Source organism: Ovis canadensis, chromosome 10, assembly GCF_042477335.2.
Source record: "Ovis canadensis isolate MfBH-ARS-UI-01 breed Bighorn chromosome 10, ARS-UI_OviCan_v2, whole genome shotgun sequence".
Lineage (NCBI taxonomy): Eukaryota > Metazoa > Chordata > Mammalia > Artiodactyla > Bovidae > Ovis > Ovis canadensis.
Window position 1 is genome coordinate 62265521 of NC_091254.1, and position 13496 is coordinate 62279016.

The 13496-nt window shown below is 36.9% G+C and overlaps 1 protein-coding gene across 4 annotated transcripts in view; it reads left to right on the top strand.

Moving 5' to 3' along the window:
* Positions 1 to 13496, top strand: part of PIBF1 (progesterone immunomodulatory binding factor 1) — a 230826-nt gene that overhangs the window by 158969 nt on the left and 58361 nt on the right. For all 4 annotated transcript variants that reach the window (XR_011259599.1, XM_069602323.1, XM_069602324.1 and 1 more), the window contains one exon: positions 159 to 261. Coding sequence is in view for 3 of the 4 variants with exons in the window: in XM_069602323.1 (XP_069458424.1) it covers positions 159 to 261 (103 nt within the window). In the remaining variant the exon portion in view is untranslated. The remainder of the gene's footprint in view (positions 1 to 158; positions 262 to 13496) is intronic.

Sequence of the window (13496 nt, forward strand, 5' to 3'; positions counted from 1 at the left end):
TACTGCTGACACCTGAGAATATTACTTGACTTTATTTTTCTGTTAATATTGAAGTATTATTAGGAGACGGTCAATTTTCAAGCACACAGGCACATTTTTAATGTTTGAGGTAGTAGTCCTCTTTTGTACACATTGATTTTCTTATTCCATTCTTCTAGTGTCCACTTGGCAAGAAGAGTGCTTCAGTTAGAAAAACAAAACTCGTTGGTTTTAAAAGACCTGGACCATCAAAAGAACCAAGTAACACAGCTTTCACAAGAGGTAAATAACCTAAACAAATGAAACACATATAAAGAATCACAGTGTTGATTGTAATTCCTTGTTACTCCTTTGTGTATTTTCTGAGCAGTTTCAAAATAAGCTGTTTGCTAGTACAAAATGATTTTATAGTCTATGAAAACTAACTGAATAAAGCAACTTAAAGTGTATGGTAAAAACTAAGATCAAAAAATGAGATTAAATACCCAGACTAAATATAAATGCAGGCTAGACAGACAAAGCTTTGATTTCTGTAAATATACACTGGCAAAGCAAGTTTAGCAAATTTTGGTGGCATTTTAAGTTTTAAACTAAAGCCTCATTTTCCAAGTAAATTTTCTTTTTGACTTCCTTGATGAAAAATGACTTATCTATTAAACACACTTGACTGGTATACACTTAACCCCTCACAGTCTTTGATATATGATAGTTCCCAAATTATACTTACTTTTTAAAAACTCAAATTTATATTTCTTTTGCTTAGCATTTTACTGTATCATTTAAAGACAATATATACATTTTACATAGTACTTCCAATCTTCTTATTTAATCAGTATCTAATTCCAGTTTTCTATGCTTCTGAAATTCAAGTAATAAAATGATTCAAACCAAAGATATCACCTTCGTAGCATTCCCTTTACTTCCTGAGTTTCAGCATAATGAATTTTTCTATGTTAGTATTTTAGGTCTTATAATAAAGGGACTTTTAAATGAGTATATTAAAAACTATTAATATGTACCATATATTCTGCATTTGTTTGCCTACAGACCTGCTGATATTTGTCTACGTAGTGCCTTCTTTGTAATGTGCTTTTAATACTACAGCATTAGGAGGATCTTTATGCTCAAAGTATTTGTGATATGATATGATATGGTATGATATGATGTGATGTGTGTTATGATGCCTGGAATTCATGTTCCATAAAAATGTAAGAGAGGAGCTCAGTAGATAATACAAGAATCTCAAAATATTGATAATGATTGAAGCTTGGTGATGGGTACATATAGATTCAGTATTCAGTTCTGTACTTTTGTGTGTATTTGAAATTCTTTCATAAGACTTACAGAGAATCAGTAACCCTAAAAAGGTTTCTACTGACTGTAGTGTATACTTTTTCCCTTGCAGTTGAAAAAAGTATTAGAATTTGATATATTCCATGGATTTTACTTTTTCCTGCCTTAGAAAAATTTTCTTAAATTGAAAAAGAATTCCATAAACTAATTAGCTGAAAGGTGATAATATTAGATTGCTTCTATACCAGTAGACTATTCATGATAGATGTTGAAAAAACAAGAGAGAAAGTCTCTCAGAATCTGTATTCTTTTGAGTAATTTATATATTTAAACCACGTAGGAATTTCTGAGAATTAATACAGAGATAAAAATCAACTGACTAATATTTAAATTTAACATTAATTTTTATGTTATTCAAATTATACTGAGATTATACATAAATGAATCGTCTAAATCAAAGTGCTAAAAAAATATTCAAAATGAAAACACATACTCCTTTTATAGCAGCTTTATTGAGTCATAATTGATGTAAACTAACCTGCACAGATTTAATCTGTACAATATAACTGATATGCATAACCATGAAATCATCACCAAAACAAAGACAGTAAACACATCTGTCGCTGCCAATGTTTCCTTGTGTCCCTTGGGAATCGCTGTCCCAGCCCTCCCCACCCCCATCCTTGTCCCTAAGCCACCACTGATTTGCATTATGTCACTGTAGACTAGTTTGCATTTCTTAGACTTTTATGTAAATTGAATATATATACATGAGCAACTCCCAGTTGCCTTATATATATATATATATATATAATATGCACACACTATTTTGTCTGTCTTCTTTCATTCTGCATAATTATTTCAAGATTTGTCCATAGTCCATTCCTTTTACATTGCTGAAGAACATTCCATTGTATGAATTTACCACAGTTGTTCATCCATTCACTTCTTGATAGATACTTAGGTTATTTCTGGTTTTTACCTATTATAAATAAAGCTGATACGAACGTCCATGTACAAGTCTTTATATAAACATATGTTTCTGTTTCTCTGGGGTACATTCCTGGGAATGGAATAGCTGGATTGTGTGGTAGGTGTCTAATGTTTTAAGAAACTGCCGAACTGTTTTCCAAATGTTCATACTATCTACTTTTCCCACTAACAGCATATGAAAGTTCTAGTTCCTCTACCTCCTTGCAATGATTTGATATGGTCAGTCTTTTTAAGTTTACCCCATTCTCATAGTGATTTTAGTTTGCATTTTCATAATGATTCATCTTTGCTATTTGTTTGTCTTACTGGGAGAAGTGTCTGTTCAAATTTTTTGCCCATTATATCAGATTGTTTTCTTATTAGTGAATTTTGAGAATTATTTGTGTATTCTAGATACAAGTCTCTTATCAGCTATATGGTTTCCACATATTTTCTCCCACTCTGTGGCCTGTGTTTTCATCTCTTAGTGTTGTTCTTCGAAGAGCAAAAGTTTTTAATCTTGTCCATTTTTTCAGTTCACTCTTTTTTAGACTGTGTTTGGTATGTTATATCTAAAATATCTTTCCCTAACTCATGGTTAGGGTTTGTCTGTGTAGTCCTGTAGATCTTTCGTAGTTTAAATTTATGATCCTTTTTTAATGTTTGTGTGGAAACGACACAGAAGAGCCAAAAAGCTTTGAACCTGAACAGAACTGGAGGACCAGTACCATCTACTTTCAAGACATTATAAAGCTACAGTAATGAAGATGATGTGGAAGTGACATAAAGACAGGGATAACTGGAACAGAGAGTCCAGGGACAGACTCACACGTAGATTTTTAACTGATTTTCAGCAAAGGTGTTCTTATTCCTTTGTGTAAATCCAAATTTCCATCTGGCATCATATTGCTTCTGGTTGATATACTTCTTTTAACAATATTTATAAAGTAGGTCCACTGGAGATAAATTCTTTTCACTTCTGTATGTTACAAAATGTTATTTTACCTTTTTGTTGTTTAGGTTTTTTGGTCTTTCTTTTTTTTTTTTTTTTTTTAACATTTCTGTCTATTCCTAACAAGAGTAAAGACTGAAACATATTTCTCCATTATGCTACTACAGCCAAATAAACTAGAAGGGTTCACTGGGTAGCCTTTCCCTTCTCCAGGGGATCTTCCCAACTCAGGGATCAAACCCAGGTCTCCCACATTGCAGGCAGATTCTTTACCAGCTGAAAAACAAGGGAAGCCCAAGAATACTGGAGTACATAGCCTTATCCCTTCTCCAGTGGATCTCCCTGACCCAGGAATAGAACCGGGGTCTCCTGCACTGCAGGCAGATTCTTTACCAGCTGAGCTATTAGGGAAGCCCTTTTCTTTTTTTACTGGAGTAAAATTCACGTAACATAAAATTCACCATTTTAAACATTTTAAATTGTACAGTTCAATAGTTTTTGTTATGTTTGTAATGTACAATCATCACCACTATTTACTTACAGAACATTCACATCACCCAGAGAGAAACACTGAACGCACTAAGCACTTACTCCTCAGTCTCCCTTCCCTCCAGCCCCTGGAAACCACTAATGCGCTTTCTGTCTCTATGGGCCTGTTCTACATACTTCATATAAATGGAATCATGCAAAATGTGCCTTTGTTTGTCTGACTTCTTCAGCATAATGTTTTCAAGGTTCATATATTAATATGTTGCACCATCAGTACTTAATTTTTTATGACTAATATTCCTTTGTACAGATATTTCACATTTTGTTTATCTGTTCACCAGTGGTGGACATTTACCATTTCCATCATTTGCCTATTGTAAACAGCACTGAGCATTCACGTACATTTTTGTTTGTTTGAACACATATTTTCAGTTACAAGTACATACCTAAGCATGGAATTACTGGGGTCACATGGTAATTCTGTTAACTTTTTGAGGAACCATGGAACTGTTTTTCACAGCAACTGCACCGTTTATATCCCCATCAGTAATGTTCAGGGTTCCAGTTTCTCACATTCTCACCAATGCATATTTTCTGTTTTCTAGGTTTTTTTAAATTCTAGCCATCTTAGTGAGTGTGAAATGGTGTCTCATTGTGATTTCAATTTATATTAACCTTATAATTAATGATGTTAAGCATTATTTTGTATGTTTACTGGCCATTAGTATATCATTTTTGCAGAAATACAAGATATACCCATTTGAATGCAGAGTTCCAAAGAATAGCAAGGAGAGTAAGAAAGCCTTCCCAGTATTCTGTGCACAGAAATAGAGGAAAACAATAGCATGGGAAAGACTAGAGATATCTTCAAGAAAATTAGAGATACCAGGGGAACATTTCATGCAAAGATGGGCACAATAAACTACAAAAATGGTGTGGACCTAACAGAAGCAGAAGATATTAAGAAGAGGTGGCAAAAATACACAGAAGAACTATACAAAAAAGATCTTCATGACCCAAATAACCATGATGGTGTGATCATTCACCTAGAGTCAGACATCCTGGAATGTGAAGTCAAGTGGGCCGTAGGAAGCATCACTATGAACAAAGCTAGTGGACATGTGGAATTCCAGTTGAGCTATTTCAAATCCTAAAAGATGACACTGTTAAAGTGCTGCACTCAATATGCCAGCAAATTTGGAAAACTCAGAAGTGGCCACAGGACTGGAAAACATCAATTTTCATTCCAATCCCAAAAGAAAGGCAATGCCAAAGAATGTTCAAACTACCACATAACTGCACTCATCTCACATGCAAGCAACGTAATGTTCAAAATTCTCCAAGCCAGGCTTCAACAGTACAAGAACAGTGAACTTCCAGATGTTCAAGCTGGATTTAGAAAAGGCAGAGGAACCAGAGGTCAAATTGCCAACATCTGCTGGATCATCAAAAAAGCAAGAGAGTTCCAGAAAAACTTCTATTTGAGCTTTGTTGAGTATGTCAAAGCCTTTGACTGTGTGGATCACAACAAACTGTGGAAAATTCTTCAAGAAATGGGAATACCAGACCACCTAATCTGCCTCCTGCGAAATCTGTATGCAGGTCAAGAAGCAACAGTTACGAATTGGACATAAAACAACAGACTGATTCCAAATTGGGAAAGGAGTACATGGAGGCTGTATATTGTCACCCTGATTATTTAACTTATATGCAGAGTACATTATGAGAAATGCTGGACTGGATGAAGCACAAGCTGGAATGAATATTGCCAGGAGAAATATCAAAAACCTCAGATATGCAGATGACACCACCCTTATGGTGGAAAGTGAAGTAGAACTAAAGTGAAAGAGGAGAGTGAAAAAGTTGGCTTAAAACTCAACATTCAGAAAACTAAGATCATGGCATCTGGTCCCATCACTTCATGGCAAATAGATGGGGAAACAGTGAGAGAATATTTGGGGGGGGGCTCCAAAATCACTGTAGATGGTGACTCCAGCCATGAAATTAAAAGATGCTTACTCCTTGGAAGAAAAACTATGACCAACCTAGACAGCGTATTAAAAAGCAGAGTTATTACTTTGCTGACAGAGGTCCATCCAGTCAAAGCTATGGTTTCTCCAGTAGTTATGTATGGATGTGAGAGTCAGACTATAAAGAAAGTGAGCACTGAAGAATTGATGCTTTCAAACTGTGGTGGGGGAGAAGATTCTGGGAGAGTCCCTTGGACTGCAAGGAGATCCAACCAGTCCATCCTAAAGGAAATCAGTCCTAAATATTCGTTGAAAGGATTGATGCTGAAGCTGAATCTTCAGTACTTTGGCAATGCGAAAAACTAACTCATTAGAAAAGACCCTGATGCTGGGAAGGATTGAAGGCAGAAGGAAAAGGGGATTACAGAGGATGAGATGGTTGGATGGCATCACTGACTCAGTGGACATGAGTTTGAGTAAGCTCCAGGAGTTGGTGATGAACAGTGAAGCCTAGCGTGCTACAGTCCATGGGGTCACAAAGAGTCGGACATGACTGAACGACTGAACTAAAATGAGCTTTGGAGAAATGTCTACTGAAAGCCCTTGCCTATTTTTAAATTGAGTTGTTTGTCTTTTTGATGTTGAGTCATAAATGTTCTTTATGTATTTGATATTAAATTCTTTTAGCTATATGATTTACCAGTATTTTCTCTCATTCTGTTGGTTTTCTTTGGCTTTCTTGTTAGTTCCTTCAATCACAAAAGTTTATAATTTTGATGAAGTTCAAGTTATCTGTCTTTTCTTATGTTTTTTGTGCTTCACCTTTGGAAGTTTTACAGCTTGAATTTTTATTTATGTTTTTCATTGTGCTTTTTAATTATTTTTTAATTTAAATTATATATGTTTAATATATACAACATGATATGTATAAACATAATGAAATGGTTACTACATCTAAGCTAATTAACAAATTTCCAGATATGTCACATTTTGTTTTTCCATTCATCCACTAATGGCGTTTGGGTCATTTCCATCTTTTGACTATAAATAATGCTACTGTGAACATTTAAGGATAGGCACCCTACATTTAGCTATCTATTTGATTTTTTTTTTTTTTTAGTATACACCAAAGAGTAGAATTGTTGGGTTCATATTTGTTTTGTTTGTTTGTTTGTTTTTATCTTTGTTTTTGAAAGATATTTTCCCTAGGTAAGAATTCTAGGTTGACTTTTTTGCTGTCTCATATTCAGTTTTCTTCATATTCAGTGAAAGATGTTGCTCCACTCTCTTCTAGTTTGTATTGTTTTCGCCAAGAAATGCTCTGTCGTCTTTATCGTTGTTCCTGTCTAGGAAATATGTCTTATTTTCTGGTGACTTTAAGATTTTCTTGGCTCTTGTCAGATTCCACTGTGCTAGATGAGACTTGGGCCCTAGCGCGCTAGAAATAAACTCCCTTCTTGCCTTTGCAAAAAAAAAAAAAAAAAGATTTTCTTTTCACTAGGTTTAACCAATTTGACCATGATGTGACTTGCTGTTGTTCATGTTTCCTGTGCTTGGGTTTTTTCAGACTTCTTTTCTATGTAATGAGTGAGTGAGTAAATAGGGAGTGAAAGTCACTCAGTCATGTCCACCTCTTTGCGACCCCATGGACTTAATTCTCCAGGCTAGAATACTGGAGTGGGTAGCCTTTACCTTCTCCAGGGGATCTTCTCAACCCAGGGATCAAATCCAAGTTTCCCACATTACAGGCAGATTCTTTACCAGCTGAGCCACAAGGGAAACTTCTATGTAATATGATCATCAAGTTTAGAAATGTTTCATCCATTATTTCCCCCAGTGTTTTTTCTATCCTTTTCTCTCTCTTCTCTTTGGAGACTCTATTGCACATATATTTGCCTGCTTGAGGTTGTCCTACAGTAGAACAAATGATGTTCTGTTCTTTCTTTCTTACTTTTTTTTGGTCTTTCCTTTTGAATAGTTTATCTTACTAAGTCTTCAAGTGCAGTAGTATTTTCTTCTCTAATATGTAATCTGCTGTTAATCCAGTCCACTGTTTTTCATTTCACATGTTGTGGTTTTCATTTGTAGAAGTTCAGTTTGGATCTTTTTTTGTATCTTCCAGCTTTTTATTTAAGCTTTTTTTTTTTTAAGATTTAATTTCTTGGGCATATGAAATACAGTTTAAATAATTACTGTATAAGATACCATTATCTAGTAATTCTATTATTGTATCACTTATTGATTGATTGATTTCATTATATATCATATTGTCCTGCTTCTCTGCATGCCTACTAATTTTTTACTGGATGCAGACATTGTGAATTTTCTCTTACAGCTAAATATTTTGGAATTTCTTTAAGTTTCTATAAGCTTTTTTTCTCAGAAACATGATTATGTTTCTTGGAAAATGTTTGATTCTTTCAAGTCTTGCTGTTAAGCTTTTACAAAAGCAAAGAAGGGTTCATCTTAAGGCTAATTTTTCCCCCACTGATGAGACCAAAGTCTTTTGAGTACAAACTGTATATGTGTGCTCAGTCATATCTGATTCTTTGCAACACCATGGACTGTAGCCCGCCAGCCTCCTCTGTCCATGGGATTCTCCAGGCAAGAATACTGGAGTGGGTTACTATTTCCTCCTCCAGGGGATCTTCCCGACCCAGGGATTGAACCCACATCTCCTACATTGGCAGGCAGATTCTTTAACACTGCACCACATGGGAAGCCAGTTGAGTATTATACCCTATATTTTGTGAATTAGTAGATTCCTTGTTTTGGCTGTTGGGAATAGTAGTATTCCGGGCCTATGTGATCTTCAGAGATTGGTCCTTTTATCTTTTCAGTGATCCTGTCTCAGCCACTGGTGGTTTTCTTTACACACATGTACTGTTCAGTGCTCAAGTGAATGTGCAGACTTTAGTGTTCACTGTCTGCACAGCTCTCTTTTATTCATTAGTCTGCCAGGTGAACTGTAACCACCTCAAGTTCTTTTTCTAGCAGCAGCTCCTTGACTCAGGGAGTTTGGCAGACTCTGCCTTGGTTCGTCCTCCCTACGGACTCTCTCTGTGCAGGAAAACGGGGCATTTGTAGGACTGGGCTCACTTTGTTTCCTGTGTCTCAGGGATCCTTGACATCCTTCACTGCTTGATGCCCGGTGTCTTCAGACCATTACTTCATTAGCTGGTCCAGGGCAAAAGAGAAAAAAGTTAGTTGGTTTCCTGTGTGTGTGTGTGTGTGTGTGTGTGTGTGTGTGTATGCCCACCTAATTCCCAAGAAACCACCAAGTTAGTTATAAGTGTTGCTGTTATTAAACAGTAGAAAATCTAGACTAAATGATAAAGCATGCCACATTACCACCCTCAAGAACTGGTCTTCATTCACCACCTTAAACCCTGATTCTTGTTCTTTGTAGTCATTCAGTAAATATTTATCAAACACCTACTTTATTCAACCACTAATGAACAAAAGAGGCACATGGTCTTGCCTTCTTAGTGTGTACAGCCTCATTCACTAAGGCCTTGTTTTCTCTTGCAAGCACTTACACATTTATCTGTTATAGCTAACTTAATTTTAGAAAACTGACTTTGAAAAGAACATGCACAATCTCAAGTGACCAAATGGCAAGATTTAGTTGCCTGGAATTTTGTACCTAGGAGGCACTTGATGAAATCCAGGTAATTTGTTACAGAACTTTAGGTTGCTAGATTTCAGAGAGATTGCAAGATGCATAGGTAGAATAAAGCAGATCTATATGTATGAGACATTCATACAGTCTTGATAAATTTTTTAAAGGAAGATTGCAGAATATTATGTGTTGTGTTCCTCTATTTGGATGTGTGTGTGTGTGTGTGTGTGTGTGTGTATAAAGGGTGGGGTTGTATCTCTGTTAAAGCCTAGAGAAAAGTTTAGAAGATATACAACTGTCATGCCAAAGGCACACAGATACCAGTATGCATGCATTCTTGTTGTGGTTGTTCAGTTGCTAAGTTACGTCCGACTACAACCCCTTGAACTACAGCATGCCAGGTTTCCCCGTCCTTTACTATGTCTCGAAGTTTGTTCAAACTCATGTCCACTGAGTCAGCGATGCCTTCCAACCATCTCATCCTCTGCCACACCCTTCTCCTCTTGCCCTGAGTCTTTCCGAGCACCAGGGTCTTTTCCAGTGAGTCAGTTCTTTGCATCAGGCGGCCAAAGTATTGGAGCTTCAGCTTCAGCATCAGTCTTTCAATGAATATTCAGGGTTGATTTCCTTTAGGATTGACTGGTTTGATCTTTTTGCTATCCAAGGTACTCTGAAGAGTGTTCTCCAACATCACAGTTCGAAAGCATCAGTGCTTCGGCACTCAAGCTTCTTTATGGTCCAACTCGCACACCCATACATAACTACTGGAAAAGCCATAGCTTTGAGTATACAGACCTTTGTTGACAAAGTGATGTCTCTGCTTTTAAATATGCTGTCTAGGTTTGTCATAGTTTTTCATCCAAGGAGCAAGCATCTTTTAATTTCATGACTGCAGTCACTGTCTGTAGTGATTTTCATTATGAATATAAAATAAACTTTGTTTGGGTAAACTTAAAATCAGAGAATTAACAGAGTTTATACCAACATCCAAGTTCTCTTCCCACAGATAAGTGAGCTTAGACCTAGCATGGAAGGTCTGGATGCACCGCAGATAGGCCTCTAATAGAGATCCCAAAACACTGTGCACATTTAAAGTGAAAGAGGATAATAGGAAGGACTTTCTTTATGATCCAGTGGCTAAGATTCCCAATGCAGGGGGCCTGGGGTTCGATCCCTGGTAGGGGAACTAGATCCCAAGTGCCACAACTAAGAGTTCACATGCTGCAACTAAAGACCCTGCATGCTGCAGCTGAGACGTGGTGCAGCCAAATAATAAATTTTAAAAAAGAAGGTAGGGAACATCTCAGTGGCTGTCCCAGCGGGAGAGGGAGAGTTACTGCTCCTATCAGCCTGTTCAGTTACTGGTCCTATCAGTGTTAGAGGATGTGAGCCTGCAGGACCCCCCGTGTTTGTCTCTCTAACATCAAGCAGTCCTTACCACTGGGACTGGGAGTAGAAGTGAGGAACAACTAATTGTTACTGCATGCATTTGTCAATTGTTTGGATTCATTTCAACTCATATAAGATTTTTTAAAAGTATAGATTTGGTCATCGATATATTTTCTAACTCATAATAGGTATGAAGAAAATGTTGACCCATTAGATAGATCATTAACCTAACCCATCCACCAAACATAGGTAGCTTTATAAAGATTATAAAGATAAGTAGCAAAATCCTATCTTTTAAATATATCTATAAACAAGGATTATTACATTCCAGCAGTATTCTTTGTACCCAAAATTTCATTGCCTAGTGTGTACATACATGTACATGAAGACCCATACATACATGCTTCAGTATGCTTATGATACATGCATGGAGACATTTGGAATGATGCACACCAAAAGATGTCATTGATGTTGGTTGTTATTGTGGAAAAGGCACTGAGGTTCCAGGATGGATGGAAGAGATCTTTCAGTTAATACTCCCTCTCTGAACTTTGAATTACTTACTGTGTGTATGTGATACCCCCTGTCTCTCTCTCTCTCCCCCTTTCTTCCTCGCTGCCTCCATTTCTTTACCAAGAACAAGTGTATTAAAGAAATATGGAAGTGTTACAGAATATCAGAAAAGGGATTTGCTATAGGAAAAATTCAAAGCATCTACAAATGTAATGTGGGATTTTGAAGCATTAATACTGAGAAAAGGAAATAGGAAGGGTGTCTAATGTCTGCCCAGATAAGGAAAATTATGTGGCAGAAGGAGTTTTTACTTGATGGAGTCTTTGTAATGCTTGCCAGTATGTTTTAGTTTCTACCAGTGACCTTAGGAAACATGATTGCCACAAACATAATAAATGTCTGTATGTATATCAGAAGATGGAGAAGGCAATGGCACCCCACTCCAGTACTCTTGCCTGGAAAATTCCACAGACAGAGGAGCCTGGTAGGCTGCAGTCCATGGGGTCGTGAAGAGTCAGACATGAATGAGCAACTTCTTTTTCACTTTTCACTTTCTTGAATTGGAGAAGGAAATGGCAACCAACTCCAGTATTCTTGCCTGGAGAATCCCAGGGACGGGGGAGCCTGGTGGGCTGCCATCCATCTATGGGGTCGCATAGAGTCAGACACGACTGAAATGACTTAGCAGCAGCATGTGAGAAGAACGTTTGCCTCTATCCTCTGAGTATCTGACTTGAGAAATTGGGAGGGTTGTTCCACCAGCATTCTGGTGGAGCCCAGGCTCTAGGAAGGAGTCTATAGTACACACAACTCCTACAGCCCCACTTCAGCATTTTAAAGGAGGAGATTCACATGCCAACCCCAGCCCTAAAACTACACAGTCAACATTTCCCACCATATTTCTAAGACTCCACTAATATGAAAGGGAAAAAAAAAGTTCCACTATTTTTTGTATCACTGAAGAGTCAAAGGGCTTCCCAGGTGGCTCAGTGGTAAAGAATCTGCCTGCAATGCAGGAGAAATGAGTTCGATCCCTGAGTCAAGAATATCCCCCAGAGAGGAAATGGCAACCCATTCCAGTATTCTTGCCTGAAAACTTCCATGGACAGAGGAGCTTGGAGGACTGCAGGCCATGGGGTTCCAAACAGTCCATGGGAGAGCAACTGAACATGCATGCAGAAAGTCAAAAGTAGATGATACTGCCAGTTAAAGTGTGATACAGTACTTTATTATCACTTCAATTTTTCTTCTAATTTTAGACAAACATTCTTTAGACAATGATTTTTATCATATATTATACAATTCTGTTTCTGCGCTTTTCTTCTAACACAAACTTTTAGTGGTGAAAATCACATTATCATCTTTCTGAAGACATTTTTATGGCAGTTAAAACTCAACCAATGAAGGGTTATCCAGAACTCAATTGAAACTACAGTGTAAACAATTAAGACCAGATTTGTTGATGTGCAAGCAGGGCCGATAGGGATTCTAAGATGTGTCCCAGTTTCATAGAAAAGATGAAAACTAGTATGATCTATTGAATCCCTTTGCTTGGGAAAGTTTGTTGATACGTAAAATTCTTCCATAAAGACCAGTGGTTTTGTTTCACCAGTAGAAATGCAAAGCTTAGAAAGTAAACATTTGGATGAAGTACCATGTCGCTTACAATTTTTTCACAGTTTTTAAAGGTTTGTTCCGTTTATGGTTAATAATATATTGGCTCTATACCCTGTATTTTACAGTATCTTCTCGTGGCTTACTTACTTTTTACATAATTGTTTGTACCTGCTAATCCCTACTCTCCCTGTCCCTCTCCCTGTGGTAACCATTACTTTGTTCTCAGTATCTATGAGTCTGTTTTCTTTTTGTTATATTCATTAGTTTGTTTTATTTTTTGGTTGCCACATACAAGTGATGACATATAGTATTTGTCTTTCTCTGACTTATTTCACTTAGCATAAATAGCCTCTAAATCCATCCATGTTGTTGGACGTGGCAAAATGTTCTTTTTATGGCTGAGTAGTATTCCATTGTATGTATATACCACTTCTTTTTTTTCTCTCTCTCCTATTTTTTAATTGGAGGATAATTGCTTTACAGTATTATGTTGGCCTCTGCCATATGTCAGCACGAATAAGCCACAGGTATACATATGTTCTGTCAAATACAGTTTAATTCATCAGTCCATCAAAAGTCTTTCATCCACCCAAAACTCTCCTCCAGGCTGTAGATCATTATTTCCTGTTTTAAAATGTCCATTTCTTCCCAGAAAATGTCCAGATTCTTTAGCATGGTCAACTCTTTAGCATGGCCATAG